This window comes from Balaenoptera borealis (assembly GCF_965194805.1).
Source record: "Balaenoptera borealis genome assembly, chromosome: 12".
In the NCBI taxonomy this organism is placed as follows: domain Eukaryota; kingdom Metazoa; phylum Chordata; class Mammalia; order Artiodactyla; family Balaenopteridae; genus Balaenoptera; species Balaenoptera borealis.
Window position 1 is genome coordinate 43634239 of NC_138869.1, and position 27988 is coordinate 43662226.

The 27988-nt window shown below is 59.7% G+C and overlaps 1 protein-coding gene across 4 annotated transcripts; it reads left to right on the forward strand.

The window, feature by feature from the left end:
• Positions 1 to 541: 541 nt before the first annotated feature.
• CELSR3 (cadherin EGF LAG seven-pass G-type receptor 3) lies at positions 542 to 27988 on the forward strand. Of its 4 annotated transcripts, XM_082344888.1 has the most exons (36): positions 542 to 5054; positions 6610 to 7260; positions 7689 to 7914; positions 8143 to 8258; positions 8599 to 8687; positions 8795 to 8952; positions 9494 to 9657; positions 9914 to 10039; positions 10130 to 10299; positions 10741 to 10926; positions 11483 to 11599; positions 11984 to 12155; positions 12309 to 12450; positions 12549 to 12669; positions 12987 to 13170; positions 13481 to 13582; positions 13802 to 13816; positions 14921 to 15015; positions 15236 to 15445; positions 15684 to 15879; positions 16146 to 16301; positions 16625 to 16799; positions 17400 to 17567; positions 17793 to 17919; positions 18007 to 18213; positions 18420 to 18594; positions 18827 to 18939; positions 19757 to 19836; positions 20375 to 20498; positions 20934 to 21050; positions 21155 to 21303; positions 21574 to 21689; positions 21993 to 22151; positions 22698 to 22898; positions 23692 to 24580; positions 26212 to 27988. In XM_082344888.1, the coding sequence occupies exons 1-36, from the start codon at positions 1313 to 1315 to the stop codon at positions 26237 to 26239; spliced, it is 9966 nt and encodes a 3321-aa protein (XP_082201014.1). In that variant the 5' UTR covers positions 542 to 1312; the 3' UTR covers positions 26240 to 27988. The 4 variants fall into 4 exon arrangements, with proteins under 4 accessions (XP_082201014.1, XP_082201016.1, XP_082201015.1 ...); XM_082344890.1 differs by lacking the exon at positions 20934 to 21050; XM_082344889.1 differs by lacking the exon at positions 13802 to 13816.

A 27988-nucleotide genomic window follows, 5' to 3' on the forward strand; every position in this document is an offset into this window, starting at 1 on the left:
CCCATTGTGCCAATAGAAACAGTGGCTTTCTGATTGGAACGCTCCTCGTTCACCACTCCCCCGCCCCCGCCCGTCCTCTGTGACGTCTGTTCCGCGGCGTCTGCCCATTGGCCAGCCTGGGTCGACTTGCGCCGAGTAGCATAGCGCGGGCAAAACTGAGCTTCCGTTAGTCCCTACAAGGGGTTAAGGGACGCAATCTTAGCGGGCGAGGGGCGGGGACCCTAGGAGGCCGGGCCGCAGCCGTGCAGCAATGCCGGGTTCCACGTGGCATTCCAGAGCACTCCAGAGACCCGCGGCCTGGAGACGGGAGTGTAGCTTCCAGTGGAAGAGCCCCCAACCCGGAAGACTGCTGGCGGCCAGCAAGGCAGGGAAGTTTGCTCCGTTGGGGCGCTCTAAACAAACAGATGGTCGCGACATGTTTCATGAGTTAAAACTCGCTGATCGGGACCTCCCTGGTGGTCCAGTGGTTAGTACTCCGCGCTTCCACTGCAGGGGGCACGAGTTCGATCCCTGGTCGGGGAACTAAGATCCCGCTATGCCAGCGCAGCCAAAAACACAAAAACAAAAAACAAACAAAGCAAAGTTTTGATCGAACAGTTAAGGCTGTTGTTTGGCCTTCTGGCATCCCAGGCCCCGTCCAGCCATCGTCCTCTCCGACCCCAGGATTCCATATGGTATCCTCGCCCAAGAGTCATGAGAACGCTTTCTCTGCACATCATGGGCACCAAATTTTCAGACCAAGATCCGGGACAGGGTTCGAAACTAGTGCTCAGGAAGGGGGCAAGAGATCCGCAAGCAGAAAGCTGGAAGACGGAGCTGAGACAGCGCCCTAGGGGGAGGGATGCTGGTGAGGGCGGTGGCCACGAGGAGGGTGGAAGCAGGGGCAGTGAAGCGCCAAGCCCGGTTCAGGACCGTGGGCAGCACTTATGCTCCGCCCTCAATAAAGATGGCGGCAGTAACTTCGATATCCAGAGCTGTCATGCGCGACAGCCTGTACCATCGGATTTGGGACTTTGGGGCGGAGGTGGAACGAACCATCGCAGCGACCGGGAGCCATGTTGGAGCGGCGGGAGGCGGCGGCAGCGTCGGGGATGCTGTGGTGGGGGCGGCAAAAGCCGGGGCCGCTCGCCAAAGGGACTCTGGCCGCGGAGTAGATGGTGCCCAGAGGGTGGCGGCGGCGCGGAGCGACAGGCCTAGAGGCGGGGGACCAGGGCGGTGGCAGGGCCCCGGGTGGGGGCCCGAGCAGCGAGGCGGGCCCAAGGCCTGGACCCAGGCGGAGAACAGTGGAGGCCGTGTGGGGAAGTAGGGGGTGATGGCGAGGCGGCAGCCGTGGTGGGGTCTCAGAGGGCCGACCACCCCGCTACTCCTGCTCCTTCTCCTCCTCTCTTTGTTCCCTCCTAGCCGGGAGGAGTTGGGGGGCGGCGGGGGCCAAGGTTGGGACCCGGGGGTAGCTGCTGCTACGGGGCCAGGGGCGCGGATCGGCGGCGGAGCCTTAGCTCTTTGTCCCGAGTCACCCGGGGTCCGAGAGGATGGAAAGCCTGGCCTGGGAGTCAGGGAACCTGTCTTCGTGGGGCTCCGAGGGGGAAGGCAAAGCGACCAAAGCGGTCGAGGGCCCCCTGAGCAGCCGGGGTTGGGAGCGGAATATGGAGTCAAGACATTTGGCAGCCGCGGGCAGGAGACAGGACAAGGACCAGGGTCTCTGTTATGCTGGCGTCCAGAGGTCTCCTCTTGCGGGCGGACAGGGCCGTTGCAAAGAGATAGTCTGTTGCCAGAACGTCTTTCCCCAGGGGTCCCGGGCCCAGAGAACAGCTCTCCCTTCCCTTCGGACCTTCGGATTCGGCCCTGTGGTTCCCAGCCGGTGTTCTCTCAGAGGAATACTGGGAGAGGCGCCCCCCGAAAAGTGGGAACCACGCGCTGCTGCGGGGAATTATGGGCGCCGGGGCGCAGGGGTCAGAGCGAGAGAACCAAGACATCCCAAGCGAGGAGTACAGGGCCCCGGCCGGACCGCCCTCCCGGGGCCGTGGGATCCGGCCCCGGGCTGGATTCAGCACCTCGCAAGGAGAGGACAGCTCCCGCATCTGGTTCAGCACTGCGAGAGTCCCGGACAGCTCCCGAGCCAACGCCCGAGCGCATGCGCTCCCGCGTCCTCTTCCGCCGCCGCTTCCTCCCGCAGCGCCCGGGGCCGCGCCCCCCTGGGGGCCCGACCGAGCATGGAACCTGGAGAATACCCCCAGCGAGCCGGGTCCGCCCCCGTCGCGCCGCGAACCGCCACCCACAGTTTCCTCAGTACAACTACCAGGCACTGGTGCCCGAGAATGAGGCGGCGGGGACAGCGGTGCTACGCGTAGTGGCGCAGGATCCGGACATCGGCGAGGCCGGACGCCTAGTCTACTCGCTGGCTGCGCTCATGAACAGCCGCTCGCTGGAACTGTTCAGCATCGACCCGCAGAGCGGCCTTATTCGCACAGAGGCTGCTCTGGACCGCGAGAGCATGGATCGCCACTACCTGCGCGTGACGGCGCAGGATCATGGCTCGCCGCGCCTCTCGGCCACCACCATGGTGGCCGTGACAGTGGCCGACCGCAACGACCACGCGCCGGTATTTGAGCAGGCGCAATACCGGGAGACGCTTCGCGAGAACGTGGAGGAGGGCTACCCCATCCTGCAGTTGCGTGCCACAGACGGTGACGCGCCCCCCAACGCCAACCTGCGTTACCGCTTTGTGGGGCCGCCAGCTGAGCGCGCCGCCGCCTCTGCCGCCTTCGAAATTGATCCGCGCTCGGGACTCATCAGCACCAGCGGTCGCGTGGACCGCGAGCACATGGAAAGTTACGAGCTGGTGGTGGAGGCCAGCGACCAGGGACAAGAGCCCGGGCCGCGCTCTGCCACTGTGCGTGTGCACATAACCGTGCTGGACGAGAACGACAACGCGCCCCAGTTTAGCGAGAAACGCTACGTGGCGCAGGTGCGCGAGGATGTGCGCCCCCATACGGTGGTGCTACGCGTCTCGGCTACCGACAGGGACAAGGACGCCAACGGACTGGTGCACTACAACATCATCAGTGGCAACAGCCGCGGCCACTTTGCCATCGACAGCCTCACGGGCGAAATCCAGGTGGTGGCACCTCTGGACTTTGAGGCAGAGCGAGAGTATGCCTTGCGCATCCGGGCTCAGGATGCAGGCCGCCCACCGCTGTCCAACAACACAGGCCTGGCCAGCATCCAGGTGGTCGACATCAATGACCATACTCCTATCTTTGTCAGCACGCCCTTCCAGGTCTCTGTCCTGGAAAACGCGCCCCTGGGCCACTCAGTCATCCACATTCAGGCAGTGGATGCAGACCATGGAGAGAATGCCAGATTGGAGTATTCCCTAACTGGTGTGGCATCTGATACACCCTTTGTGATAAACAGTGCCACTGGCTGGGTCTCTGTGAGTGGTCCCCTGGACCGTGAGTCTGTGGAGCATTACTTCTTTGGTGTGGAGGCCCGAGACCATGGCTCACCCCCACTCTCAGCTTCAGCCAGCGTCACAGTGACTGTGCTGGATGTTAATGACAATCGCCCTGAGTTCACTATGAAGGAGTACCACCTACGACTGAATGAGGATGCGACCGTGGGCACCAGTGTGGTGAGCGTGACTGCTGTAGATCGTGATGCCAACAGTGCCATCAGCTACCAGATCACAGGAGGCAACACTCGGAATCGCTTTGCCATCAGCTCCCAGGGGGGTGTAGGTCTGGTGACACTGGCTCTGCCACTGGACTACAAGCAGGAACGGTACTTCAAGTTGGTGCTAACTGCATCTGACCGTGCCCTTCATGATCACTGCTACGTGCACATCAACATTACAGATGCCAACACTCACCGGCCTGTCTTTCAAAGTGCCCACTACTCAGTGAGTGTGAATGAGGATCGGCCAGTGGGTAGCACCGTGGTGGTCATCAGTGCCTCTGACGATGATGTGGGTGAGAATGCTCGTATCACTTATCTCCTGGAGGACAACCTGCCCCAGTTCCGCATTGATGCAGACTCAGGGGCCATTACACTGCAGGCCTCACTGGACTATGAGGACCAGATGACCTACACACTGGCTATTACAGCTCGGGACAATGGCATCCCACAGAAGGCAGACACTACTTACGTGGAGGTGATGGTCAATGATGTGAATGATAACCCTCCACAGTTTGTGGCCTCCCACTACACAGGGCTGGTTTCTGAGGATGCCCCACCTTTCACCAGTGTCCTGCAGATCTCAGCCACTGACCGGGATGCTCATGCCAATGGCCGGGTCCAGTACACTTTCCAGAATGGGGAAGATGGGGATGGAGATTTTACCATTGAGCCCACCTCTGGCATTGTCCGCACAGTGAGGCGGCTAGATCGGGAGGCGGTGCCAGTGTATGAACTGACTGCTTACGCAGTGGACCGAGGTGTGCCCCCGCTTCGGACTCCAGTCAGCATCCAGGTGACGGTGCAGGATGTTAATGACAATGCACCGGTCTTCCCAGCTGAGGAGTTTGAGGTGCGAGTGAAGGAGAACAGCATTGTGGGCTCGGTGGTAGCCCAGATCACTGCAGTGGACCCTGATGAAGGCCCCAATGCTCATATAATGTACCAGATTGTGGAGGGGAACATCCCTGAGCTGTTCCAAATGGATATCTTCTCTGGAGAGTTGACAGCACTCACTGACCTGGACTATGAAGCTCGCCAGGAATATGTGATTGTTGTGCAGGCCACATCAGCCCCTCTGGTCAGTCGGGCCACTGTGCACGTCCGCCTGGTTGACCAGAATGACAACAGCCCTGTGCTCAACAACTTCCAGATCCTCTTCAACAACTATGTATCCAACCGCTCAGACACTTTCCCCTCAGGCATCATTGGGCGCATCCCTGCTTACGATCCTGATGTCTCTGACCACCTCTTCTACTCCTTTGAGCGAGGCAATGAGCTGCAGCTGCTGGTGGTCAACCAGACCAGCGGGGAGCTTCGACTCAGCCGCAAGCTAGACAACAACCGCCCGCTGGTGGCCTCCATGTTGGTGACTGTCACAGGTGAGGGGCGGGGGTTAATCAAGTGAGCCAGTGACCTCAGCCTGTTAGGTCCTCAGGGGCCCCACAAGGCACTTCAGACCAACGAGGGATTTTCAAGCCTTCCAAGAATCCCTTAAGCTCTGGGTTCCTGCACCCCACAGGATCTGCCTCACAGGTTAGGGTCATATAGTCTCTGTTTAGGGTCTTGGGCAGTCTCCACAGAACCCCAAAGATTCTAGGGCATTAGCAGACCCCATAAAGACTGTAAAGAACTGTCTGCTGACTGTAAAGAACTGTCTGCTTGTTAATCTAGGGATAGCTCCCCTCCCTCTGAAAGGCTAGAGGTCCTGCGGTAATGCTCTGGAGGTCCCAGGAAAAGCCAGCATAGGCCAGTCAGCCCACACCACATCCCTGTTCAGATGAAGGGTTACTTTGGGTCTGGTATGACCCTCAGACCATCTGTGGAGGAGAGGGAGGCCAGTAGTTTAGTGGCTGGGAACAGCAGTTTACTCTGGCAGCCTCAGGCAGAGAGCAGACCTGGCTGCTGCTGAAGGGGCTGACTAAGGCCCTGCCCTTTGGGGAAATGTCCAGAGGTCCATCTGCCTCTTTTCTGCAGCCATGTCCCCAGGCCTTCACAAGCTGTTCCTTCATAGGAGAGCGCAGGCAGGAGAAGCTCTTGCAGTCCTGAATACTGGAGGCTGAAGGGGTTGGGAGAGACTTTACCAGTGCTTATTCCCCAATTCTGGAGCATGGACTCCTGGCACTGCCAATGAAGGCACATTCATCCCTCAATTCACTGGACAACCAACCCTGTTGGCCACCCAGTGTGTACTAGGGTCTGGAGACAAGGCATATAAGCACCTCATGCTCATTTCTGGGGGTGGGCACTTAAATCGCAGGACCCAGGTCTGGGGTGATGGGCAGCTTGCTGATTCAAGGATGCTGAGGAGGAGGTCAGAGTCCAAGGCCCTCCTGGAGAGAAGGAGCTTGCTGACCCAGGGTTCTGGGGGATGAGGTTGAGTGGTCACAGGGTTAGGGACCCTTCTAGTGCCCTGGGAAAGCAGTTGACTGACCAGATATAGGCGATGGGTGATCCCTGACCTAGAGGGATACTTTTGGAGGGCATGTTTTGCTGGTTCTGCAGTGCTGGGGGATGAGGGGAAGGAAAGTCAGTGGTCAGTGGCCTTGGTTCCTCTTTCTGTCCTGATTGGCCTGCTGACCATGATAACTTGGGGAAGGGTGGGTTACTGACCACTTAGAGACCTTCTTGTGTGCTTTTGGAGGAATGACTTGCTGACCCATGGGCACTGTTGGGGCAGAGAGGGGGTTGGTTGATCCCTGGCTCAGGCCCTTCCCTGTGTTGGAGGGAGGCAAGAGGAAGCAGCAACTTGTTGACACCTTGATGCTGAGAGAGTTGGTGATCACAAGCTTCAGACCTCCTTGTGTCCTGGCATGGTCAGCCTGCTAACACAGAGGTGCTGGGGGACTGAGCAGTCACTGGCCCCAGCCCTCTTATGTCCCAGGGAGGAGAAGCCGCTGACCCCAGACTGACCACTTCCCCCACTTCCGCCTGCAGATGGGCTACATAGTGTGACGGCGCAGTGTGTGCTGCGCGTGATCATCATCACGGAGGAGTTGCTGGCCAACAGCCTGACCGTGCGCCTTGAGAACATGTGGCAGGAACGCTTCCTTTCGCCACTGCTGGGCCACTTCCTGGAAGGCGTGGCCGCAGTACTTGCCACACCTGCTGAGGACGTCTTCATCTTCAACATCCAGAACGACACAGACGTCGGGGGCACCGTGCTCAACGTGAGCTTCTCAGCGCTGGCGCCACGCGGGGCCGGGGCTGGATCTGCAGGTCCCTGGTTCAGCTCCGAGGAGCTGCAGGAGCAGCTGTACGTGCGCCGAGCCGCACTTGCCGCCCGCTCTCTCCTGGACGTGTTGCCCTTCGACGACAACGTGTGCCTGCGCGAGCCCTGTGAGAACTACATGAAATGTGTGTCCGTGCTGCGCTTTGACTCCTCTGCGCCCTTCCTGGCCTCCGCCTCCACGCTCTTCAGACCCATCCAGCCCATCGCAGGCCTGCGCTGCCGCTGCCCCCCAGGCTTCACGGGAGACTTCTGCGAGACGGAGCTCGATCTCTGCTACTCCAACCCTTGCCGCAATGGCGGCGCTTGCGCGCGGCGCGAGGGCGGCTACACCTGCGTCTGCCGCCCGCGCTTCACAGGTGAGCGGGAAGCGGGGCTGGGTGAACCTGCAGTGCAAGTGAGGATTGGGCATCACTTGACCGAAACGGGGTCGATTTGGGCGCCGTTAGTCCAGAAGCGGTAGAACCTGGCCCAGAGGGAGCCTAAGGCCGCGAAGAAATAGAGGCTTTGGTGGGGCCGAGGTAGCGAAGGAGGCGTGGCCCTGGGCAGAGGCGGGGCCCTGAGGTCCGCGGTAGTGGACAGGGCGGGACCATGGGAGGGGCTTGGTCGCAGCCAGGCGGGGAGGGAGGGCGGGGTCAGGTATAACGAGGGGCTGCCCACTTGAGGGAGCCGGACTTTTCAGAGGTCTTGGCGCTCGCCTGGAGCGCGTGGCCTTCGGAGGGGCGGGGCCCGCTGGCGCTTTGGCGGGCGCGGTCTTGACCGCCTCTGACCGCGGCTTGACCCCTAGGCGAAGACTGCGAGCTAGACACGGAGGCCGGACGCTGCGTGCCCGGCGTCTGCCGCAACGGGGGCACCTGCGCCAACGGGCCCGACGGCGGCTTTCACTGCCAGTGCCCGGCGGGCGGCGCCTTCGAGGGTCAGCGCTGCGAAGTGGCGGCTCGCTCCTTCCCGCCCAGTTCTTTCGTCATGTTCCGCGGCCTGCGGCAGCGCTTCCACCTCACGCTGTCCCTCTCGTAGGTGCCCGCCCGCATCTGCGCACCTGCACGCGGTCCCCACTACCTTCAAGACCCAGATTCCTGACTGCCCCACCCTGGCGTCCCATAGGACACCGCCCCCTCCTCTCCCTCTCTCACCACTTCCTCTCTCACCCTAGCCTGGGCGGGCTCCCTCAGACCTTCTTGTCACAGGGATGGTGGGTGTGAGGAGGGGTCCGGCTTGTGACGCGGCACCCCCCACCCCAGGTTCGCCACGGTGCAGCCCAGTGGGCTGCTCTTCTACAACGGGCGCCTGAACGAGAAGCATGACTTCCTGGCCCTGGAGCTCGTGGCTGGGCAAGTGAGACTCACATATTCCACCGGTGGGTGCCCCTGCGGACTAGTGTGGGCGCGAGTGGGTGCAGGTATGGGTGAGATGGCTGAGGGGTGCAAGCCCCACGGGCACACCTGAACACACACCTCCACGCCCAACAGACAACAGTGAGGACCACTTTCCCTATGGGAAAGCCCATCTCTCCACGAAGTGTGTGCTTCTCCTATCTGTCCAAAGGCATTCTGGTCCAGCCAGTGTGGCCACCAGTGGGGGGAGTTATCTGATGCATCCAGGGTCACCCTGGGAGTAGCTGTGCCTGCATGACTGGGTGGGAGGAAGAGGGGGACTTAGCAGCTCCAGACAAGCCTCCACACGCATCCACCCCACAGGTGAGTCCAACACAGTGGTCAGCCCCACAGTTCCAGGGGGCCTGAATGACGGGCAGTGGCACACAGTGCATCTGAGATACTACAACAAGGTGGGCACCACCCTTGGCATGGGAGTATGGGGGGAGCTGGGATGCCAGGTTCTGCCCCTCAGGGGTCACCCTGGGGGTCCTGTTGAGTGGTGTGCCTGGGTCTCTAGCCCCGGACAGATGCCCTGGGAGGTGCTCAGGGCCCCTCCAAGGACAAGGTGGCTGTGCTGAGCGTGGATGACTGCGACATGGCTGTGGCTCTGCAGTTTGGTGCTGAGATTGGCAACTACTCATGCGCGGCTGCTGGCACACAAACAAGCTCCAAGAAGTGAGGCCCCCAGCCCCTGATCCTCAAGCCCTCTGCCTGCCAAAGCCCACTCCAAGCCTTCCAATACTGCCTACCAAACTCCCCATCCTTCCCCAAACCACCGTATTTCCCTCTCCCCACTAGGATGCTGAAACCCCACCTCACCTTAACCTCCCTCTCTGTGTTCTGCCCAGACTGCCCACTCCCACACAGTCCCCAGGCACCCACTCCCCCAAAGTTTCCACTCCCCTGGTCTCTCTAATGTCCCACAGCCCACCTGACCCCCATCCCCTCCCCCAGCCACCCAAATGCCTCCCTTTTTCACCCTCGTCCTCAACCCCAGCCTCTTCCACCTTTCCCCAGACCATCTGCCCATCATAAACTCTCCTTTGCACCCCCGCAACAGAAGTAAGTCTCCAGTTCCTTCCTCAGCCTGATCTTACCCTCCCCGCTCAATCACCATACCCTCTGAGTCCTACCCCCTCCATTTCCTATGCCCCCCACCAGGAGCAAACCTACCCTGGCCCCAGTCCCACCAATGACCTGGACCCCTGACCCCCAGGTCCCTGGACCTGACAGGCCCTCTGCTCCTGGGGGGTGTCCCCAACCTTCCCGAGAACTTCCCCGTGTCCCACAAGGACTTTGTTGGCTGCATGCGGGACCTGCATATTGATGGCCGCCGAGTGGACATGGCATCCTTTGTCGCAAACAACGGCACCATGGCAGGTAGGCCATGTCCTCATCATAGGGAAAGGGTGGAAGGCTATATGGATTAACTCAAAATCTGACCTCCTACTTGTCTCCTTTCCTGGCAAGCAGAATGCTGCAGCCTAGCCTTGAGGACCTGAGTCCTACCAATTCTACCCTCCGAGAGAACATGGGGCTAAGATCATGGCCACTTTCAGCCCCCCTGGACCTCTGTGTTTTGCCCCCCCCCCACCACCTTGTGTTCTTACATCCTCTATGTACCTTCCTCTCCCAGGCTGCCAGGCCAAGCTGCACTTTTGTGACTCAGGCCCTTGCAAGAACAGCGGCTTCTGCTCAGAGCGCTGGGGTGGCTTCAGCTGTGACTGCCCTGTGGGCTTCGGAGGCAAAGACTGTCGGCTCAGTGAGTGGGCAGTCTGGGGCAGGAGGAGCCTGCAGGGTAAATTCTGTTCTTGAGGTGAGGCCTGTGACCCTCCTCCTTTTATCCCACCAGCTATGGCCCATCCCCACCATTTCCGTGGCAACGGCACACTGAGCTGGGACTTTGGAAATGACATGGCTGTGTCTGTGCCGTGGTACCTGGGGCTGGCATTTCGGACACGGGCGAAGCAGGGGGTCCTGATGCAAGTCCAGGCTGGACCACATAGCACACTCCTCTGTCAGGTGTGTCTGTCCTCCTGATCCCTCCCTAGACCCTCAGCTCTCAACCTCTAATGCACCAGCAACATTCCTGTGGTTTCAGGCCTGGTCACACAGCATACTTCTGTGCCAGGTGTACTGACTATACTTGACCCTGCTCTGGACCCGGGCCCTTGACCCTCTTCCCCACTATCATATCCTCTGCAGGTGCAGCATACCAGCATAGCTCTCTTGTGCCACCTGCACTAATCCATGACCCCTCGTCCTGACCTCTGCCCCCTAACTTCACTCTCTGCTGCATAGTGTCCCTGGGCACAGTGCCCTATGTGCCAAATATAGCCTTGTCCCTGCTGTACTGACCTCTGATATTCTTGACCTCTGAGCCCTTTGATCTCACCTCCTGATACTCCTAGCCCCAGCCAAACTTGGGGCTCTGACCCCAGGGCTGTGCCTCTCTACCCGCAGCTGGATCGGGGGTTGCTGTCTGTGACAGTGACCAGGGGCTCGGGCCGTGCTGCCCACCTCCTCCTGGACCAGGTGACTGTCAGTGATGGCCGATGGCATGATCTGCGGCTGGAGTTGCAGGAGGAACCAGGTGGCCGGCGGGGCCACCATGTCCTCATGGTCTCATTGGACTTTAGCCTCTTCCAGGTCTGACCTCTAACCCTGGGGTGGTCCATTCTCAGCCTTCAGACTAGACCCACCTCATTTGACCCCACCTCTAGTCCTCTCACTTCCCTCCACTGCACATAGTCTGATATTCTCCCCCGAGTCCCCCTCCTCATGTCCTCGCTCTGAGCCCACTCTGCTACACCCTCCTCACGTCAGGGAGGCTACGCAGATTTCTGGCCTGCTCTTGGGGTACCTCTGCAGCTAGCACTTTGCCAAACTTCTGGAAGCCTCTTCTGGTCTCCTGATCTTCCCAACTCAAAGTCATGGAATCTTAGGGTCTGTTCTGGGTCCAGGAGAGAAGGGCTAGTCTGAGCCCAGCTCTTGACTGAAAACTTTCTGTCACCCGTCCCCCATGCTCCAGCAGGTCCTCCATACTCGGGAGCATCTCATTTCCAGACCAGTCCTCTGGGCCAGAGGGACAGAGCATGGTGGTGCAAGATAAGGCCTAGGATAAGGCCAAGACTGACACTGGGGTAGGGCAGGGGTCCATCAGGTCCCCCCCACACCCCCAGTGCTGACTGTCCCCTTCCTCCAGGACACCTTGGCGGTGGGGAGTGAGCTGCAGGGCCTGAAGGTAAAGCGACTCCATGTGGGAGGCCTGCCCCCCAGCAGTGAAGAGGAGGCTCCTAAGGGTCTGGTTGGCTGTATCCAGGTGAGGGTCAGCATGCGAACATGATATGGGGCAGTAGGGTGAGTGGTCAGAGATCAGAGGTGCCTTGGGACCTGAAATGCTGCATTCACATGGGGGTTGGCATAGGGGTAGTGGTGACCCAGAGCCATCAGAGACAGGTCAAGCCTCTCTGTGCTGTTGGAGGTGAGAGTCTAGCTTAGATTATCAAGGGTCATTAGAGGCCTGTGTCAGGGACAGCATGATTAGGGGTCCCATGGGGCCACTGAATTGGGACCATTGGGTCAGGGTCTACGGTTTGTAGGGAAATTGCATGTCAGGGGTCATCAGACCAGGTGGCTGGCTCTGCTGGACTTGGGACCAAGGTGCTTTGGCATGGGTCTCACCCCTTGCTGGCTGTGTCCATAGGGAGTATGGCTTGGTTCCACGCCTTCGGGCTCCCCAGCCCTGCTTCCCCCGAGCCACCGAGTGAACGTGGAACCTGGCTGTGTCGTGACCAACGCCTGTGCATCTGGGCCCTGCCCACCCCATGCTGACTGCCGAGACCTCTGGCAGACCTTTTCCTGTACCTGCTGGCCAGGTGGGGCCTGGGTGGGAGCAGGGTGATCTGGGGCTCGTGGTGAAGACTGGGGGACCTGGAGAGCCTGGAGGAGGCAGGGACTGAGAAGGACAGGTGCCTGCTTCCTCCCATGCTCTGTGGCCAGTGTCCTGAGCTCCCTGACCCAACCTGCAGGTTACTATGGCCCGGGCTGTGTGGACGCCTGCCTCTTGAACCCCTGTCAGAATCAGGGGTCATGCCGGCACCTCCCTGGGGCCCCCCATGGCTATACCTGCGACTGTGTAGGTGGCTATTTTGGGCACCACTGTGAGCACAGGTAAGGGGCTGGGGGCTGAGATGATGGAAAGAGCTGGTGGGAGTTAGGGAGGGTCACTGAGATGTGGTGGAGGCGTCTCACGTGGCTGTCCACCCCAGGATGGACCAACAGTGCCCACGGGGCTGGTGGGGGAGCCCAACGTGTGGCCCCTGCAACTGCGACGTTCATAAGGGCTTTGACCCCAACTGCAACAAGACAAATGGGCAGTGTCACTGCAAGGTGCGCCTGTCCCCTGTCCCCTGACCTTTTAACTCTTCTGTAGACATGTTTTGTGATTCTTATCCAGCTTGCTGACCTCTGCCACCTGATTCAGCCCCTGACCTCTTACCCCTATGCTGTGACCTAACTGCCATCTCTTGTCCTTGACATCTAACCCCTCTCTTACGTTTCATTTGAGGCCAGTCTTCCTTCTGGCCTGTGAGCACTGTTCTCCTGACCCTTTGCCCTTGAGTCCACTCATTCCCCAAGCCCTGACCTGAGACCCCTACCTTAAGCCCTGACCTCTGACCTCAGGCCCCTGACCCATTCTCAAACAGGAATTCCATTACCGACCGTGGGGCAGCGACTCATGCCTCCCATGTGACTGCTACCCTGTGGGCTCCACCTCACGTTCATGCGCCCCCCACAGCGGGCAGTGCCCCTGTCGCCCAGGAGCCCTTGGCCGCCAGTGCAACAGCTGTGACAGTCCTTTTGCAGAGGTGACAGCCAGCGGCTGCCGGGGTGAGCAGGCTCCACCCAGCTCCACATATAGAGGGCTGGCTCTGGCACGCTGTCACCAAGTCCCATGGCATGCTTGGCTTCTTGGGTAGGGGCTCCGGGAGGCTTCTCTGAGGGAGACCACTTACACCCAGGCACTCCCACATTTGCCCCAAGTATTTTGAGGACCTGTCACAGAATCTGATGGGCCAGCTCCCATGAGGCCAGCAGCAGAGTGGTAGGCAGTGGGCCTGGGGTAGGTGGGGGGCAGTGGATGTAGCTGTCCCTTGCTCCAGCCCCTGGCTGCCTGGCTCAGTGCCTCCTTCCTCCCTAGTGCTCTATGACGCCTGCCCCAAGTCCCTGAGATCTGGTGTGTGGTGGCCTCAGACCAAGTTTGGTGTCTTGGCCTCAGTGCCCTGTCCTCGGGGGGCTCTGGGTGAGTACCTGGGGGACAGGCAAATAGCTGAGGGTTGGGGTAGGCCTGACCTCTGACTTGCTAGAGCCACCTCTTTTCCTGAGTTGGTCGGCCTTGTTCCTACAAAGAGGTGGGAGTGGGGTAGGGGTCGATGTGGGCCCCTCCCTACCTCTTAGGGGCTCTGGGTCCCTCCCCACATCCTCATTGAGCCTCCATCTGTTTCTCTTGGCTTCTGGGCAGGATTGCGGGGTGCAGGTAAGGGGTACGTGTTTGCTCAGGTGCGCTGCCCCCTCCCACTGCCAGAGCTTTTGCAGATCCCTCTTGCTGCCTGAAGTCCCTGCAGACCCCTCCCCACTGCCTGAGGTCTCTAAAAAGCTACTCCCAACTTCTTGAAGCCCCTGGAGGCCCCTTCCTACTGTCTGAGGACCCTGGGGGCCCTTCTCTGATGCCTGAAGTCCTCAGAAACCACTCCCCACTGCCTGAGGACACCCCCTCCCCACACACACACTTCCTAAGGTCCTTGTAGACCCCTTCTCAGTTCCTGAGGTTCCTGCAGGCCTCTCCCTACTACCTGAGGTCCTGAAAGACCCCTGCCCTCTGTTTGAGGACCCCACAGACTCCTCTCTGTTGCCTGAGGTCCTCACAGAACCCTTCCTGCTGCTTGAGGTCTCTGCAGTGGCTGGACAGAGACTGTCTGCGTGTGCATGCTCTTGTGTGTGTCTTTCTGTGCCTGTGCACGTGTCTGTGTCTGTCTTTGGGGAGGGGGTTCTGTGTTTAAGTCAGGGGGCCTCTTGCTGGTGGCTACAAGCTATCTTAAGGCCCAGGTCAATTCTCATTCAACTCTAATTCCAATCTCACAGATAAGGGAGAGATGGCAGCAAAGTCACCACTGGGGCAGTTAAAATTTGTGTGAGAACTTTCACCCCCACCTCATTTTGGTCACAAAATTCTCTTGGGGGCGCACTGTGTATCTGTGTGTTTGTCCTGGGCCACACATCTACTCGTGTGCAGGTGTGAGCATTGGTTTGTGTTCTTGCCCTGGGCCACACGTCTGTGAAGCTGTCCTGGCCTGTGTGTGTGTGTCTGGGTGCACATGCACACACACAGTCCTGCCCTTGTGTTCTTCTTTATGTCATGGTGGTTCGAAATGGTCCACAGACCCCTCAGGAATTGACTGACAAGCGCCTGGGGCCCGTCTGGGCTGGGGGCTGGGGCTTTTCTATCCAGGGGTCCAGCCGTGGATGCCTACTACCTGGTCTCTGCTTCAGAGCTCCCCCTGGGGTAGGGGAGGGTGCTGTGGTCACCTCCTCAATGAAGGTGTCCAGGCCCCAGGCCTGACAAGGGGTCAACTGCCTTCAGGAGCTGCCGTGCGGCTATGCGACGAGGACCAGGGTTGGCTGGAGCCTGACCTCTTCAACTGTACCTCCCCTGCCTTTCGAGAACTCAATCTGCTGGTGAGACTGCCCAGACCTTGCCCTGCACTCAAGACCAGCCCTGGCTCTGGCCCTGGCCTCAGTCTCCCCAGGCCTGTGCTGGGCCCCAGACATCATGCCCCAGCCCTTGACCTCCTGGGCTTTTCCCAGTTGCCCTTTAATCCAAACCCTTCTTGTTGTGAGGCTTTTGAGAAAGGCCTAAGGGACCACAGAGCGACCATCCCCATCTTTGTCCTGGCAGCTGGATGGCCTAGAGCTGAACAAGACAGTCCTGGATACTGTGGAGGCTAAGAAGCTGGCTCAGAGGCTACGGGAGGTGACTGGCCACACTGACCACTACTTCAGCCAAGATGTCCGAGTCACTGCCCGCCTGCTGGCCCACCTGTTGGCCTTTGAGAGTCACCAGCAGGGCTTCGGGCTGACAGCCACACAAGACGCCCACTTCAATGAGGTGGGGCTACACCTTGGGCTCCCTATCCCCTGGCCCTGACCCCCGCCCCTCTGCTCAGGCCCCTCCCGACCCCGGGGAAGTGAAGGCCCTGGATTCTCTCTCTCTCCCCTTGTCCCCTCCAAAGCCATACCCTTACCTACTGGGACCTCTCTGAGCACCTGGCCAGACCCCTCAGGCATGCCCTGTCCCCTCACACATCCTCACCTGGCTGGGCCCACTTTCACCTCCCTCCTCCCAGAATCTGCTGTGGGCCGGCTCTGCACTGCTTGCTCCAGAGACCGGGGACTTGTGGGCAGTGCTGGGGCAGCGGGCCCCCGGGGGTTCCCCAGGCAGCGCCGGGCTGGTGCAGCACCTGGAGGAGTACGCAGCCACGCTCGCGAGGAATATGGAACTCACGTACCTGAATCCCGTGGGGCTGGTGACACCCAACATCAGTATGTGGAGGGTAGGGTGGGGTGGGGCAGGGGGCCGTGAAAGGGCAAGGACCTGGAGGTCTGAGGGGTTGGGGGCTATTGATGTCAACATTAGTGGCAGGAGGCTGTGCTGCCACACTCAGCGCTTTGCAGGGACAGGCTCTGCGCTGGTAGCAAGGAGGCTATGGGTTGTGGAACTTGGGTACAGGATAGGAGGAGGAGGGAGTGGGACCCTCAGCACAGGGAAGAGATCCTTGATGGGTCTCACCCCTCTTCCTCCCGGGCAGTGCTCAGCATTGACCGCGTGGAGCACCCCAGTCCCAGCCGGGGGACCCGTCGCTACCCTCGTTACCACAGCAACCTTTTCCGGGGCCAGGATGCCTGGGATCCTCACACGCACGTGCTGCTGCCTTCCCAGGCCCCACGGCCGTCCCCACCTGAAGGTCAGAGCCCTGGGGTGACCCCTGGGCCAGATCCTGTTTCCTTGCCCCCCAAGCCAGATGCCATGTCGCCCTCCTGTCAATCCTCCCCTTGCCAGACCCTCCCCCTCACCACAGGTGACCTCGCCCAGGCCTTGATAGTCAGGATCCAGCGCTGGGGGGACCCATGTGTCCTTCATGGGCTCGTGCTCTCTGCACCCACCCTGGTTCTGGAGCTGCAAAGGGAAGAGGTTCCCATGCTTGATGCTGGGTTGGGTTCAGAGCTGCGTTTGTGGGTGCTTGGGGTCAGAGGTCACTGACAGTGACTCCTCCCCCTCCTCTGGCAGTTCTGTCCACAAGTGGCAGCAGCATGGAGAACTCCACTACCTCGAGTGTGGCCCCCCCACCGGCCCCCCCAGAGCCCGAGCCTGAGCCTGGGATCTCCATCGTCATCCTCCTGGTTTACCGCACCTTAGGGGGGCTGCTCCCTGCCCAGTTCCAGGCCGAGCGCCGGGGCACCAGGTATGAGTAGAGTTACTCCCAGGCTCCTCACCCTTGGGCTTCCTTCAAGCTTCTCCCCAGCCTAGCACCCCCTTTTTTGGTGGACAAATGAGCAGGTTCACAATCATACAGAGAGGCTCCTGCCCATGACTCTGGGAGCCTTGTCCATGCTGGGCTCCATGTGAATCATGTTCTGGGCAGTTGTGCAAATGAGGAGGTAGACACAGAGCCACAGCTGGGGCCAGGCACATAAAGGATATAGGAGCCAGACAGACAGGCAAACTGGCCGATGGAGATAGGCAAAGCCGGGCTGACTGAAGGAGGTCAGCCGGGGGTGGAAGGGAGGGCACTGAGAGGCAAAGTCTGTAGCTGCTTGGGCTTCAGACTCCAGTGTGGGCAGTGGATCCGAAGCCTCTCAGCTGCATTTCTGCAGAACCAGGCCATGGACTCCTGGTCTTGAAGCAGCCCAGCAGAGGCTAAAAGGGTTCTCAGAAACAGCATCCACTCTAGGGCATCTCAGACTCTGGGTGGGCCATGGCAAGTGACATGAAGACAGTGAGGTGGGCAGCCAGAGCTTGGGGAGGTCAGCAGTGCCCAAGCCCAGGTGGGCTGTCTCCTCAGGCTTCCCCAGAACCCTGTTATGAACTCCCCGGTGGTCAGTGTGGCTGTGTTCCATGGACGCAACTTCCTAAGGGGTGTCCTAGAGTCCCCGATCAGCCTGGAGTTCCGCCTGCTACAGACAGCGAATCGCAGCAAGGCCATCTGCGTGCAGTGGGACCCGCCTGGCCCGTGAGGACCTCCACTCTGGAAACCCTTGGTCCCCCTGGTAGCCCGTGGGAGGCCCAGCCTGCCCCTGGGGCCCCCACCATTCCCCCTGTGCACCCAGACCCATGAGGAATGCTGCTCCCCAACTCCAGGCACCCTCGGCCCCTCGCACTGCCTCTCACAAACCCCTGCCTGGCGATGGGGCACTCCCCAGAGGGGATGGTAGTTCTGACTGCCCTGTGGCCACAGGGCGGACCAGCACGGCATGTGGACAGCACGGGATTGTGAGCTGGTGCACAGGAACGGGTCCCACGCACGGTGTCGCTGCAGCCGGACGGGCACCTTCGGGGTCCTCATGGATGCCTCTCCCCGTGAGGTGGGGCTGTGTTCAGAGTCCTGAGGAAGTGGGAGGGTCAAAGGGCAGGAGTGTGCAATTCCCCAATGACCATCCCTGTCCCCACAGCGGCTGGAGGGTGACCTGGAGCTGCTGGCTGTGTTCACCCACGTGGTCATAGCAGTGTCTGTGGCCGCACTGCTGCTGACCGCGGCCGTCTTGCTGAGCCTGCGCAGCCTCAAGTCCAACATGCGTGGGATCCATGCCAATGTGGCTGCTGCCCTGGGAGTGGCAGAGCTCCTCTTCCTGCTGGGGATCCACAGGACCCAAAACCAGGTGCAGGGTCAGGGCCAGGGGACCTGTGTCCTGATGACCTCACCTGGCCCAGGAAGGCCTGGGGCCAGAGTTCAGGGTCAGAGATCAGGGGTGCTCAGGTTGGGGCCAGGGTTTGGGACAGGATGCTGGGGTAAGGTGCAGTGGTTTAGGGGTCAGAGGTGGGGCGTGGCAGGAGAGGTCCTGACGCCCCCCAACCCTGCCTTCAGCTGCTGTGCACCGCGGTTGCCATCCTCCTGCACTACTTCTTCCTCAGCACCTTCGCGTGGCTCCTCGTGCAGGGGCTGCACCTCTACCGCATGCAGGTCGAGCCACGCAATGTGGACCGCGGCGCCATGCGCTTCTACCACGCCCTGGGCTGGGGCGTCCCTGCTGTGCTGCTGGGTGAGGGCCCTGCTCACTGGCCTCATCCAGGCCTGTGACCCCTGACCTCCATCCATCACATGGCCTGACCCCTGCCCCTGCCCCCAATCCTGATCATGACCCCAACCTCAATCCCCCTTGCCATTTGCTCAGGGAGGAGCCTGCTCTGCCCCCACCCCAGCTTCTCCCCATACGTGAGAGCGTCAGCAGCTCTAGAATACATCCCCTCTGTCCTATCTCTTCTCCCCCACAGGCCTGGCTGTCGGCCTGGATCCCGAGGGCTACGGGAACCCTGACTTCTGCTGGATCTCGATCCACGAGCCCCTCGTCTGGAGTTTTGCAGGCCCTGTCGTCCTTGTCATCGTGGTGAGTGCCCTCCACTCAGTGCCACCTTGCGCTCCCCTTGGTGGGGGGGAGCAGGAGGTGGCCCTGCAGCAGGTGTGGTGGTATCAGCTGAGGGGTGCCAGGTGGCAGTCTGCAGGCTTCCTGGGCTTGGCCTCCATTTCTGTTCCTGCCCAACTGGCATGGAGATGGGAGGTGTGGGGTCAGAGACTCGGCTTCCTCTCCCTACCTCTGTCTCTCTCTCCACCTCCATCTTTCAGTCCCTCTCTGGTTCCCTATCTCTGACTTTTTCTATGATTCTAAGCTCCTCTGTTTCTTTTTTTTTTTTTTTAATATATTTGTTTATTTGCACTGGGTCTTAGTTGCAGCAGGCGGGCTCCTTAGTTGCAGCTCCCCGGCTCCTTTAGTTGTGGCACATGGGCTCCTTAGTTGCGGCTAGCAGGCTCCTTCATTTTGGCTCACTGGCTCCTTAGTTGTGGCATGCTAACTCTTAGTTGCGGCACACATGTGGGATCTAGTTCTCTGATCAGGGATTGAACCCAGGCCCCCTGCATTGGGAGCACGGAGTCTTAACCACTGCGCCACCAGGGAAGTCCCCCTCTTCTGTTTCTCTTTGTTTTTGATCTATGTATTTTGTATGTGTGTGTGTGTGTGTGTGTGTGTGTGTGTGTGTCTGTGTGTCTGTGTGTCTGTGTGTCTGTGTGTCTGCATATGTTTCTCACTGGTTCTGCCTCTCTCTCTGTGAGTCTTAGTGTCTCTCTGTCCCTGTCTCTCTGTCTCTCTCACTATCTCTGTCTCTCTCTGCCCTGCCCCTGTTCCACATGTCTGGCCACGGGTCCAGATGAATGGGACCATGTTTCTCCTTGCTGCCCGAACATCCTGCTCCACTGGACAGAGGGAGGCCAAGAAGACCTCTGCGTTGTGAGTTGGCTGGCTGGAGGAAGTGGGGGATTCTCAGAATGGCAGCCCTCTCCTGGGTGGGGTTTGGGGGTTCCCAGAGCGTCCCTGGTGCAGGCTGGGCCCCAGATTCTGGGTAGGGGGATGAAGTCACATCTGCCCTGGCCTGCAGTCCCTCTCTGGCACCCTTGCCTTACTCTAGCCCCACAGGTCTGTCTGTGCCCTGCTGTCTCTCCAGTATCTCCCAAGGCCTGGGTGGCTCACTTTGCCCTTTGCCCCGTGCGTTTCCACCTACCTTCCATGCTTTCTCTTATGCCCCACCCCCTGCTTCCAGTCTGCTTTCCCCATGTCCCCTCATGGTTCCCTGAGTACTCTCCTGGTTCTTTCTGTGACCTCCAGACTCCCCTAGTGCCCTCCTGAGACCTCCATGTTTCTGTGGGAGTTTCCTTCCCTCCACGTCCCCTGTGTGTCCTCTTCGTGACCCTGCGTGTCCTCCCATGTCTCCCGTGTGAGCCCTGTGTGACCCACACATGTCCTGTATCCTTTCACGTTCCCGCGGCAGGACCCTTCGCAGCTCATTTCTGCTCCTTCTACTGGTCAGTGCCTCCTGGCTCTTTGGCCTCCTGGCGGTCAACCACAGCATCCTGGCCTTCCACTACCTCCACGCCGGACTCTGTGGGCTCCAGGTAACTCTGGTGCCCCTCCCTCACCCTGGACCAGGTGGGGCTTCAGTAGGGTGGGGCCCAGGGCCTTGACCCCAGGCCTAGAGCTGACTCCCACCTGATGACTGACACCAGACGACTGCTGATCCTGGATTGACCTTCACCAGTGCTGAGGCTCCTGGCCGCTTGCTGGTCCACATTGACCTTCACTGACCCCGGTCACTCATGCCACTCTGACCTCTCACTGCCTCTGCTGACTTTCCCTGATTCCCTTACTGGGTCCCCCCTTGGGCTTCTCACTGCCTCACTCTAATCTGCAATGACTGATCCCACTTGCTGACCCACAGTGACTTACACTAGCCCTAGCTGACCCCCTTTTGGCCCTCCTCTGACCTCTGCCTCATTTCTGACCTCTCACTGACCTTTACTATCCCCTCAATGATCCTTGCTGACCCGCAGGGCCTGGCAGTGCTGCTGCTCTTCTGTGTCCTGAACACAGATGCTCGGGCTGCCTGGACACCAGCCTGTCTGGGCAGGAAGGCAGCGCCCGAGGAGGCCAGGCCAGCGCCTGGGACGGTGAGGGGCTCTCAGGGCCAGGGAGTCAGGGTGGGGGCCCCGGGAGGCCAGGGTTTGAGGCTTCTCCAGGCTGGCTCACACTCCTGTCCTCACCACCTCCCCAGGGCCCCGGGGCCTACAACAACACGGCCCTCTTCGAGGAGAGCGGCCTCATCCGCATCACTCTCGGCGCCTCCACCATCTCCTCAGTGAGCAGTGCCCGCTCTGGCCGGACCCAGGACCAAGACAGCCAGCGGGGCCGCAGCTACCTCAGGTGAGGGGAGGGGCCTCCTCGTGACGGGGCACACAGCTCAGACCAGCCCCACTTTACCAGGGGTTGGCATTACCAGGTCCTCGGGGTGGGTCCACCCATCTCGGCCATCTGGGCCTCTGCTGCTGCCTCTGCCCCAGATACCTCCTGCCACACACCCAGGGGTGCCTTCAGAGCCGTTCCACATGCACCTGACTGTTTACTCACGGACACACCTGCCTCCAAAGCACCCCATCACATCCCTCTTTGATGGGGGGGCTCCTGCATTTCCAGGGACAATGTCCTGGTTCGACATGGCTCGGCTGCCGACCACACTGACCATGGCCTCCAGGCTCACGCTGGCCCCACTGACCTGGACGTGGCCATGTTCCATCGAGATGCTGGTGGAGGTGGGAGCCTGGCCCAGGGAGGAGGGAGGTAGAGGGTCTCTCCCCCATTCCTCATTCTTCTGCCCCAAATTGGGAGCAGCAGCTGACTATGCTGGGGTGAGCTCCCCCGAGGTCACGGCCCCAGGAAGCATCTACCCGCCCAGGCCTGGTTCTCCTGGCAAGTCCCAGCCCTTCTGTCCCTACCCCTACTCCAAGCTCTCTCCCCAAGGCCCCAGCCCCCTTGCCATAGCCTTCCTAAAGACCCCCAAGTCGCTCACCTCCCCTGGCCACCACTGTGTCTTCCTCCTGATCTCCCAACTCCAGGCGCAGACTCTGACTCTGACAGTGACCTGTCCTTGGAGGAGGAGAGAAGTCTGTCCATCCCATCCTCAGAAAGTGAGGACAATGGCCGGACGCGGGGGCGTTTCCAGCGTCCACTCCGCCGGGCAGCCCAGAGTGAGAGGCTCCTTACACACCCCAAAGGTGATGGGGCCCTCTGACCCCATGGGCGACCAAGAGATACCCCATATTCCATTTGGTGTGACTCAGAAAGCCTGCTATCCCCTGAAGATTCCTGGGACCGACTTATTGGGAACCTGGGGTCATCACTGGGCCCCCACATACCTCTCCCCATCCAGCCTCCCAGCAGAGTTCTGCTGGCTAGAGACCCAGGAGCGGCCCAGGCAACAGAAGAACAAGGTCAAGGATGTTACAGGGTGACATGTCATCTCTCCAGCCCCTCCTCTTCCCTGAGGGCTGTGGTTCAGCCTGGTCTTCCTGACCCCTCAGCCGTCAGGTTCCCCCACCTCCAGGCTCTATCCACCTCCAGTCAAGAGTAGGGGGAGCTTATCAGTATCGCCCTCACTGGATGATTCCATTGATCTCTGAGAGACACTCTCCTATTCCTACCTCTGCTCCATGAGAAAGACCCAGATTTCAGGAGTCATTAGGGTTAGGGGGCCACTGAGTCTGGTTCACAGGGGTTGTGAGTCACTGGGGTGACTCCTATTATCTGCCCTGGCTCCACAGATGTGGATGGCAATGATCTCTTGTCCTACTGGCCAGCCCTGGGGGAATGTGAGGCTGCTCCCTGTGCTCTGCAGACCTGGGGCTCTGAAAGGCGCTTGGGACTGGACACCAGCAAGGACGCAGCCAACAACAACCAGCTGGACCTGGCCCTGACCAGTGGAGATGAAACCTCCTTGGGTCGGGCCCAGCGCCAGAGAAAAGGTATGGATCCCTGACTTTGGTCTGTGCCTCAAGGACCCTGGGGACTGCGCATGCCCTGAGCCAGGGGATTTCATCCTCCTAATCCAAATAGCCTCACAGGGATCCTGAGAGCTTCTCTTGCTCTGTTATGGGGGTTTCTGTTCCTCTACGCTGCTTCACAGTCCCAGGGGACTGCCTCATCCTGACCTGAGAATTGCCTGCCCCGCATACCCTGGCCTGCACCACGGAGACCCCAGAGGCCACTCCTGCCTCAACCCAGGGGATTCCTCCCCCTGCCCCAACCCCAGTCTGCTTTGCAGGGACCATAGGGGCTGCTCTGCCCCAGATCTCAGAACTTTTGCTCTAACCTGGAAGGTTTCTGCCGCCTTATCCTGCTTTACAGGGGCCCCAAGGGGTTGTCCCTGTCCCAACTCAAGGGGTTTCTCCCTTCACCCCTGCATCACAGGGACCCCAGGGACTGCTCTTGCCCCAACCCTGGGGATTCCTGCCTCTTTGACCCTGGCCTGCATTACCAGGACCTGCAGGCTGCCCCTCCTCTGACCTTGGGGAGAGGTTTGCCCCTACCCCTGCACCACGGGGACTGCCTCTGTCCTGACCCCAGGGATTACTGCCTCACTCTTACCCCTATCCCGCAGCCTCTCTGGGATTCCCAGGAACGGCCTCTGTACCCCCTCCCCAGAGGTTTTCTGCCCCCAACCCTGTGTCACAGGGATTCCAGAGGCTGCTGCATCCCTAGACCCAGGGAGTTCCTGGCCCCCATACACACACTGTCCCCCGTTTGTTCCTCCCACAGGCATCCTGAAGAACCGATTGCAGTACCCGCTGGTGCCACAGACCCGGGGCACCCCTGAATTGTCCTGGTGCCGTGCAGCCACCTTGGGCCACCGTGCTGTACCAGCTGCCTCCTATGGTCGCATCTATGCCGGAGGGGGCACTGGCAGCCTTTCGCAGCCAGCCAGCCGCTACTCCTCCCGAGAACAGCTGGACTTGCTCCTCAGGCGGCAGCTGAGCCGTGAACGACTGGAGGAGGCCCCTGCCCCTGTTTTGCGTCCCCTGAGTCGGCCAGGTTCCCAGGAACGCCTGGATGCCGTGCCAGGCCGCCTGGAGCCCAGGGATCGGGGCAGCACCCTACCACGGAGGCAGCCACCCAGGGACTACCCTGGTGCCGTGGCTGGCCGCTTTGGGTCACGCGATGCTCTGGACCTAGGGGCGCCCTGCGAGTGGTTGAGCACGTTGCCCCCGCCCCATGGTGCCCGGGACCTTGACCCACAGCCCCCACCTCTGCCCCTGTCTCCCCAGCGGCAACTCTCAAGGGACCCCCTCTTGCCATCCCGGCCCCTGGACTCTCTGTCCAGGAGCTCGAACTCAGGGGAGCGGCTGGACCACGTGCCTAGCCGGCACCCCTCGCGAGAAGGCCTTGGGCCACCCCCGCAGCTGCTCAGAGTTAGGGGAGACCCAGCCAGTGGCCCTAGCCACGGCCCCTCCACAGAACAGCTGGACATTCTCTCCTCCATCCTCGCCTCCTTCAACTCCTCAGCTCTCTCCTCCACCGTGCAGTCCTCAAGCACACCCTCGGGCCCTCATACTACCGCCACACTTTCTGCCACAGCCTCTGCGCTTGGGCCCTCCACGCCACGCTCTGCCACATCCCACAGCATCTCGGAGCTGTCACCCGACTCAGAGTAAGCAGGGTCTGGCCACCTGCTCAGACCCCCATCAGTTTAGGGCAACCTCCCGTGCACCGTGCCCTGTATTCTGCCACAGAATGGGGTGGGGTTTGGCAGAGAGCCTGGGCTACCCCAGGCACTGCGCAGCCAGGGCGCCACAGCCTGAGGGCAGAAATCTGGCAGCGAATGGGGTGATTAGCAAGAACTTGCTGGCTGTATGACTGGGGCCTGCGCCTCCTGGACTAAGGAGGAGAGTGAGGTGCCTTCCAAAGGGCTTGAGCTAGTGGAGGGGGGAAGGCAGGAGCCAAGGCCTAGAAGCGGGAGGTAGCCTGGTATGTGGAAGCAGGGAGGTGAGGAGGCTTTGCTTGGGAGGCTTTGCTTAGGGTGTAGTATGGGATAAGGAGGGACCAGAAGTAGTGCCAGGATGTAGGTGCCTTACATGCCAGGCTGAAGAACTTACTTTGAGAGTAAATCATTCATTCACCTACTCCTTCAGTCAATGTTAAGTTCCTCCTGCCTGTGGGCACTGTGGGGTAGGACACACAGGAATTGAGTTGGGACCTGGTGCATCTCAGAGTAGGGGATGGCAGACATACCTGGGAAGCAGCTGGGTACAGGAGTCAGAGACGGAGTGGGGAGGAACCAGGAATTACCAGGTCTTGGAAGCCAAAAGCAGAGTTGAGTTTTAAGAAGGAGGAACAGCTAGGTCAGGCTCTGTGGAGGTCTGTAGGGTGAGAGAAGGCTTTCTGTAGGTGGAGGGAAGGAGACCCTGGGATTGGGGCAGGAGACCAACAAAAAACCTGAGCAGAGATGGGGGAGAAGACAGGAAGGAGAGAGGGGCAGGAGATTTGGGGGCCTGGTACCCAGGGCTCTGGAAGGATGCTGAGGTGGGGATGAGAGGGAGCTGTGAGCACCACCTGGGTCCTCCTGCAGCCTAGCCTTAGGGTCTGACTGTTGGGGGAGGGCTGGGGTAACTGAGCAGTGGTTCAGGCTCTGGACTCACACTTGACCTCTCTGAGCTTCAGTTTCCTCATCTGCAAAGTATGTCTGTGGTAGCAAACTCTTTGAGGTGTGGAGGTTTTTTTTTTTTTGGCTGTGTTGGGTCTTCGTTTCTCTGAGAGGGTTTTCTCTACTTGTGGCAAGCGGGGGCCACTCTTCATCGCGGTGCACGGGCCTCTCACTATCGTGGCCTCTCTTGTTGCGGAGCACAGGCTCCAGACGCGCAGGCTCAGTAGTTGTGGCTCATGGGCCTAGTTGCTCCGCGGCATGTGGGATCTTCCCAGACCAGGGCTCGAACCCGTGTCCCCTGCATTGGCAGGCAGATTCTCAACCATTGCACCACCAGGGAAGCCCTGTGTGGAGATTTTTGAGACAAAATCTGTCAGGTGCTTAACAGAGTCTGTACATAGTAGGTGCTCACTAAGTGCTTAGAGGAAAGACATAGGTGGCCAGCCAAGGGGCCTTGCTGGTGAGTCTGGGGGTCCAGAATGGGTGAAGGGCTCTGAGAACCCCAGAATGGGCATAAGCACGCTAGGGACTGAGAGGCGAAGGTGATGGGGGAGGTGGCCCAGGTCCGGTTTGGTGGGGGAGTCCAGAGGCACCTGACTCTCAGCAACCACCTTCGATCTCCACATTCATCTCTGCAGAGTTCCCAGAAGTGAGGGTCACTCCTGAGGGGCAGACGTGCAGATGAGGACCAGCCGAGGGCGGTGGAGGATTTGGGCTAACAGAAGAGACTCCAGGAGTTGGGGGCTGACCCCATGGCAGCCTCCTATACCCCCGCCCCCCAGCTCTCTCTGTTGCTGCAGTGCTGGCTGCCCATGCCCGTCTGTGAGCATGTGAGCAAGCGTGTAACAGGTGCACGGAATGAGGGAGCTGAAGGGAGGACTTTTATACGTTTTGTACCTTTGTAACCAGAGAAATATGCTTATGTTATTTTTCAGCTTTTCTGTCTCCCGGGGTTCTGAGGCTGGGCTGGGAGGGGGAGGGGGACAGAGGGAAAGAGGTGCAGAGTTTTGCCCCATTTGGGTCCCTGGCAATTTAATTGTTCTTTCCTCTCATCTTACTGGGGTGGATTCAGACAGGAGGGGTAAATGCTCCCCCCGCCCCATTCCCCGGTTGATCTGAATATTGTCAGGGCCCAAAGTGCAGAATTAGTCTTTGCTTTTTCTTGGATGTCCCACAGGCCAAACTTTTGGGACTGGGGGTTGGTCTTGGAAACAGGGGTCCTCTGACCTCCTCACAGGGGCTCGCTCATGCCGCCCCTCCCCGTGGATGTGTGTGTTTATTATGTGGAGTCCCTGCCACTTACTGCCTTATGACCCAGGACTGATGCTGTGGAGCGTTGGTGGAGCAGCAGATGTCATGTTTACAGATCAAGGCTTCCCTTTCTCCCGTGGGGAGGGGCTCAGGCCTCTATTCAGACATTCCTGCAGAGGGTGGATGGAGGGGTCACAGCCCCTGCCCCTGCTGTGAACAAAAGTTGTCTGTGGTGCCATTTAATTCCCTGACACTGCCCCTTGCTAGAATTTATTCTGAAGGCTGGGGTAGGAGGGGGAGCAAGGGGAGCAAAAACAAGGGAATTAAAGACTCAGAATGTAGGTGCCACTGCCTCCCATGTTTACAGGAGCCTCCCTGGCCCTAGGCACCCGGGCTGCAGGAAGTGACTCTTCCATCCCTCCTTTATTCCCTTGTAAAGGGAAAAATGACTGTTAGGACCCTGTTCACAAACTCTCACATTTATTACTTTGTCTGATGTCCAGAACTGGGGACTTTTAAATTTTGTTACTTTGTTTATAGGTCAAGACTTAAAACATTCTTCAACTTTGTTTACAATTTAAAACTTTGAACTTTTACACTTTGTTTACAGTTGAGAATGTTTTTTTCCCTTCGTTTACAAGTGAAAGGTACAGAAAGTGGGAGAGGGGCTTGGAGGACCCACCTGTGAGGACCCTGAGCCTGGCCATCTTGAGGGGTTTCTAACCCCTAGCCCTCCCAGGCCAAAGGTCAGCCCTGAGTCCCCTGCTGAACAGCAGGCCCAGAAGGCCTCGAGAGTAGGCATCCTCTTCCCACTGGGAACAGTGGCCATGCAGGGTTGTGGAGGGTCCCTGAAGACACCCACCTCCTTCATGCATACTCTTGGGAGGCAGTTTCCAAGGAGATTAAAAGTTCTACTTTACTGACTGGTGCCAAATCCCGCCAGCCAGGACCCCAGCTCTCCTTACCCAGAGTGACCCCAGCCCTTGAAGAGTTGAGGGGCCTGCTGTGGGGAGAGGGGGCTGTCCTTGCTATGTCCTAGGTTCTGTAGATGCCCCTCTCTGAGGGTCCCACCCCCCCACCCCCAGCCCAGTGGCTCCTTTTCCTGTCTGTGTAAATTGTTCCGTGAAGCCGCGCTCTGTTTTGGGAATAAACTTCTATAGAAAA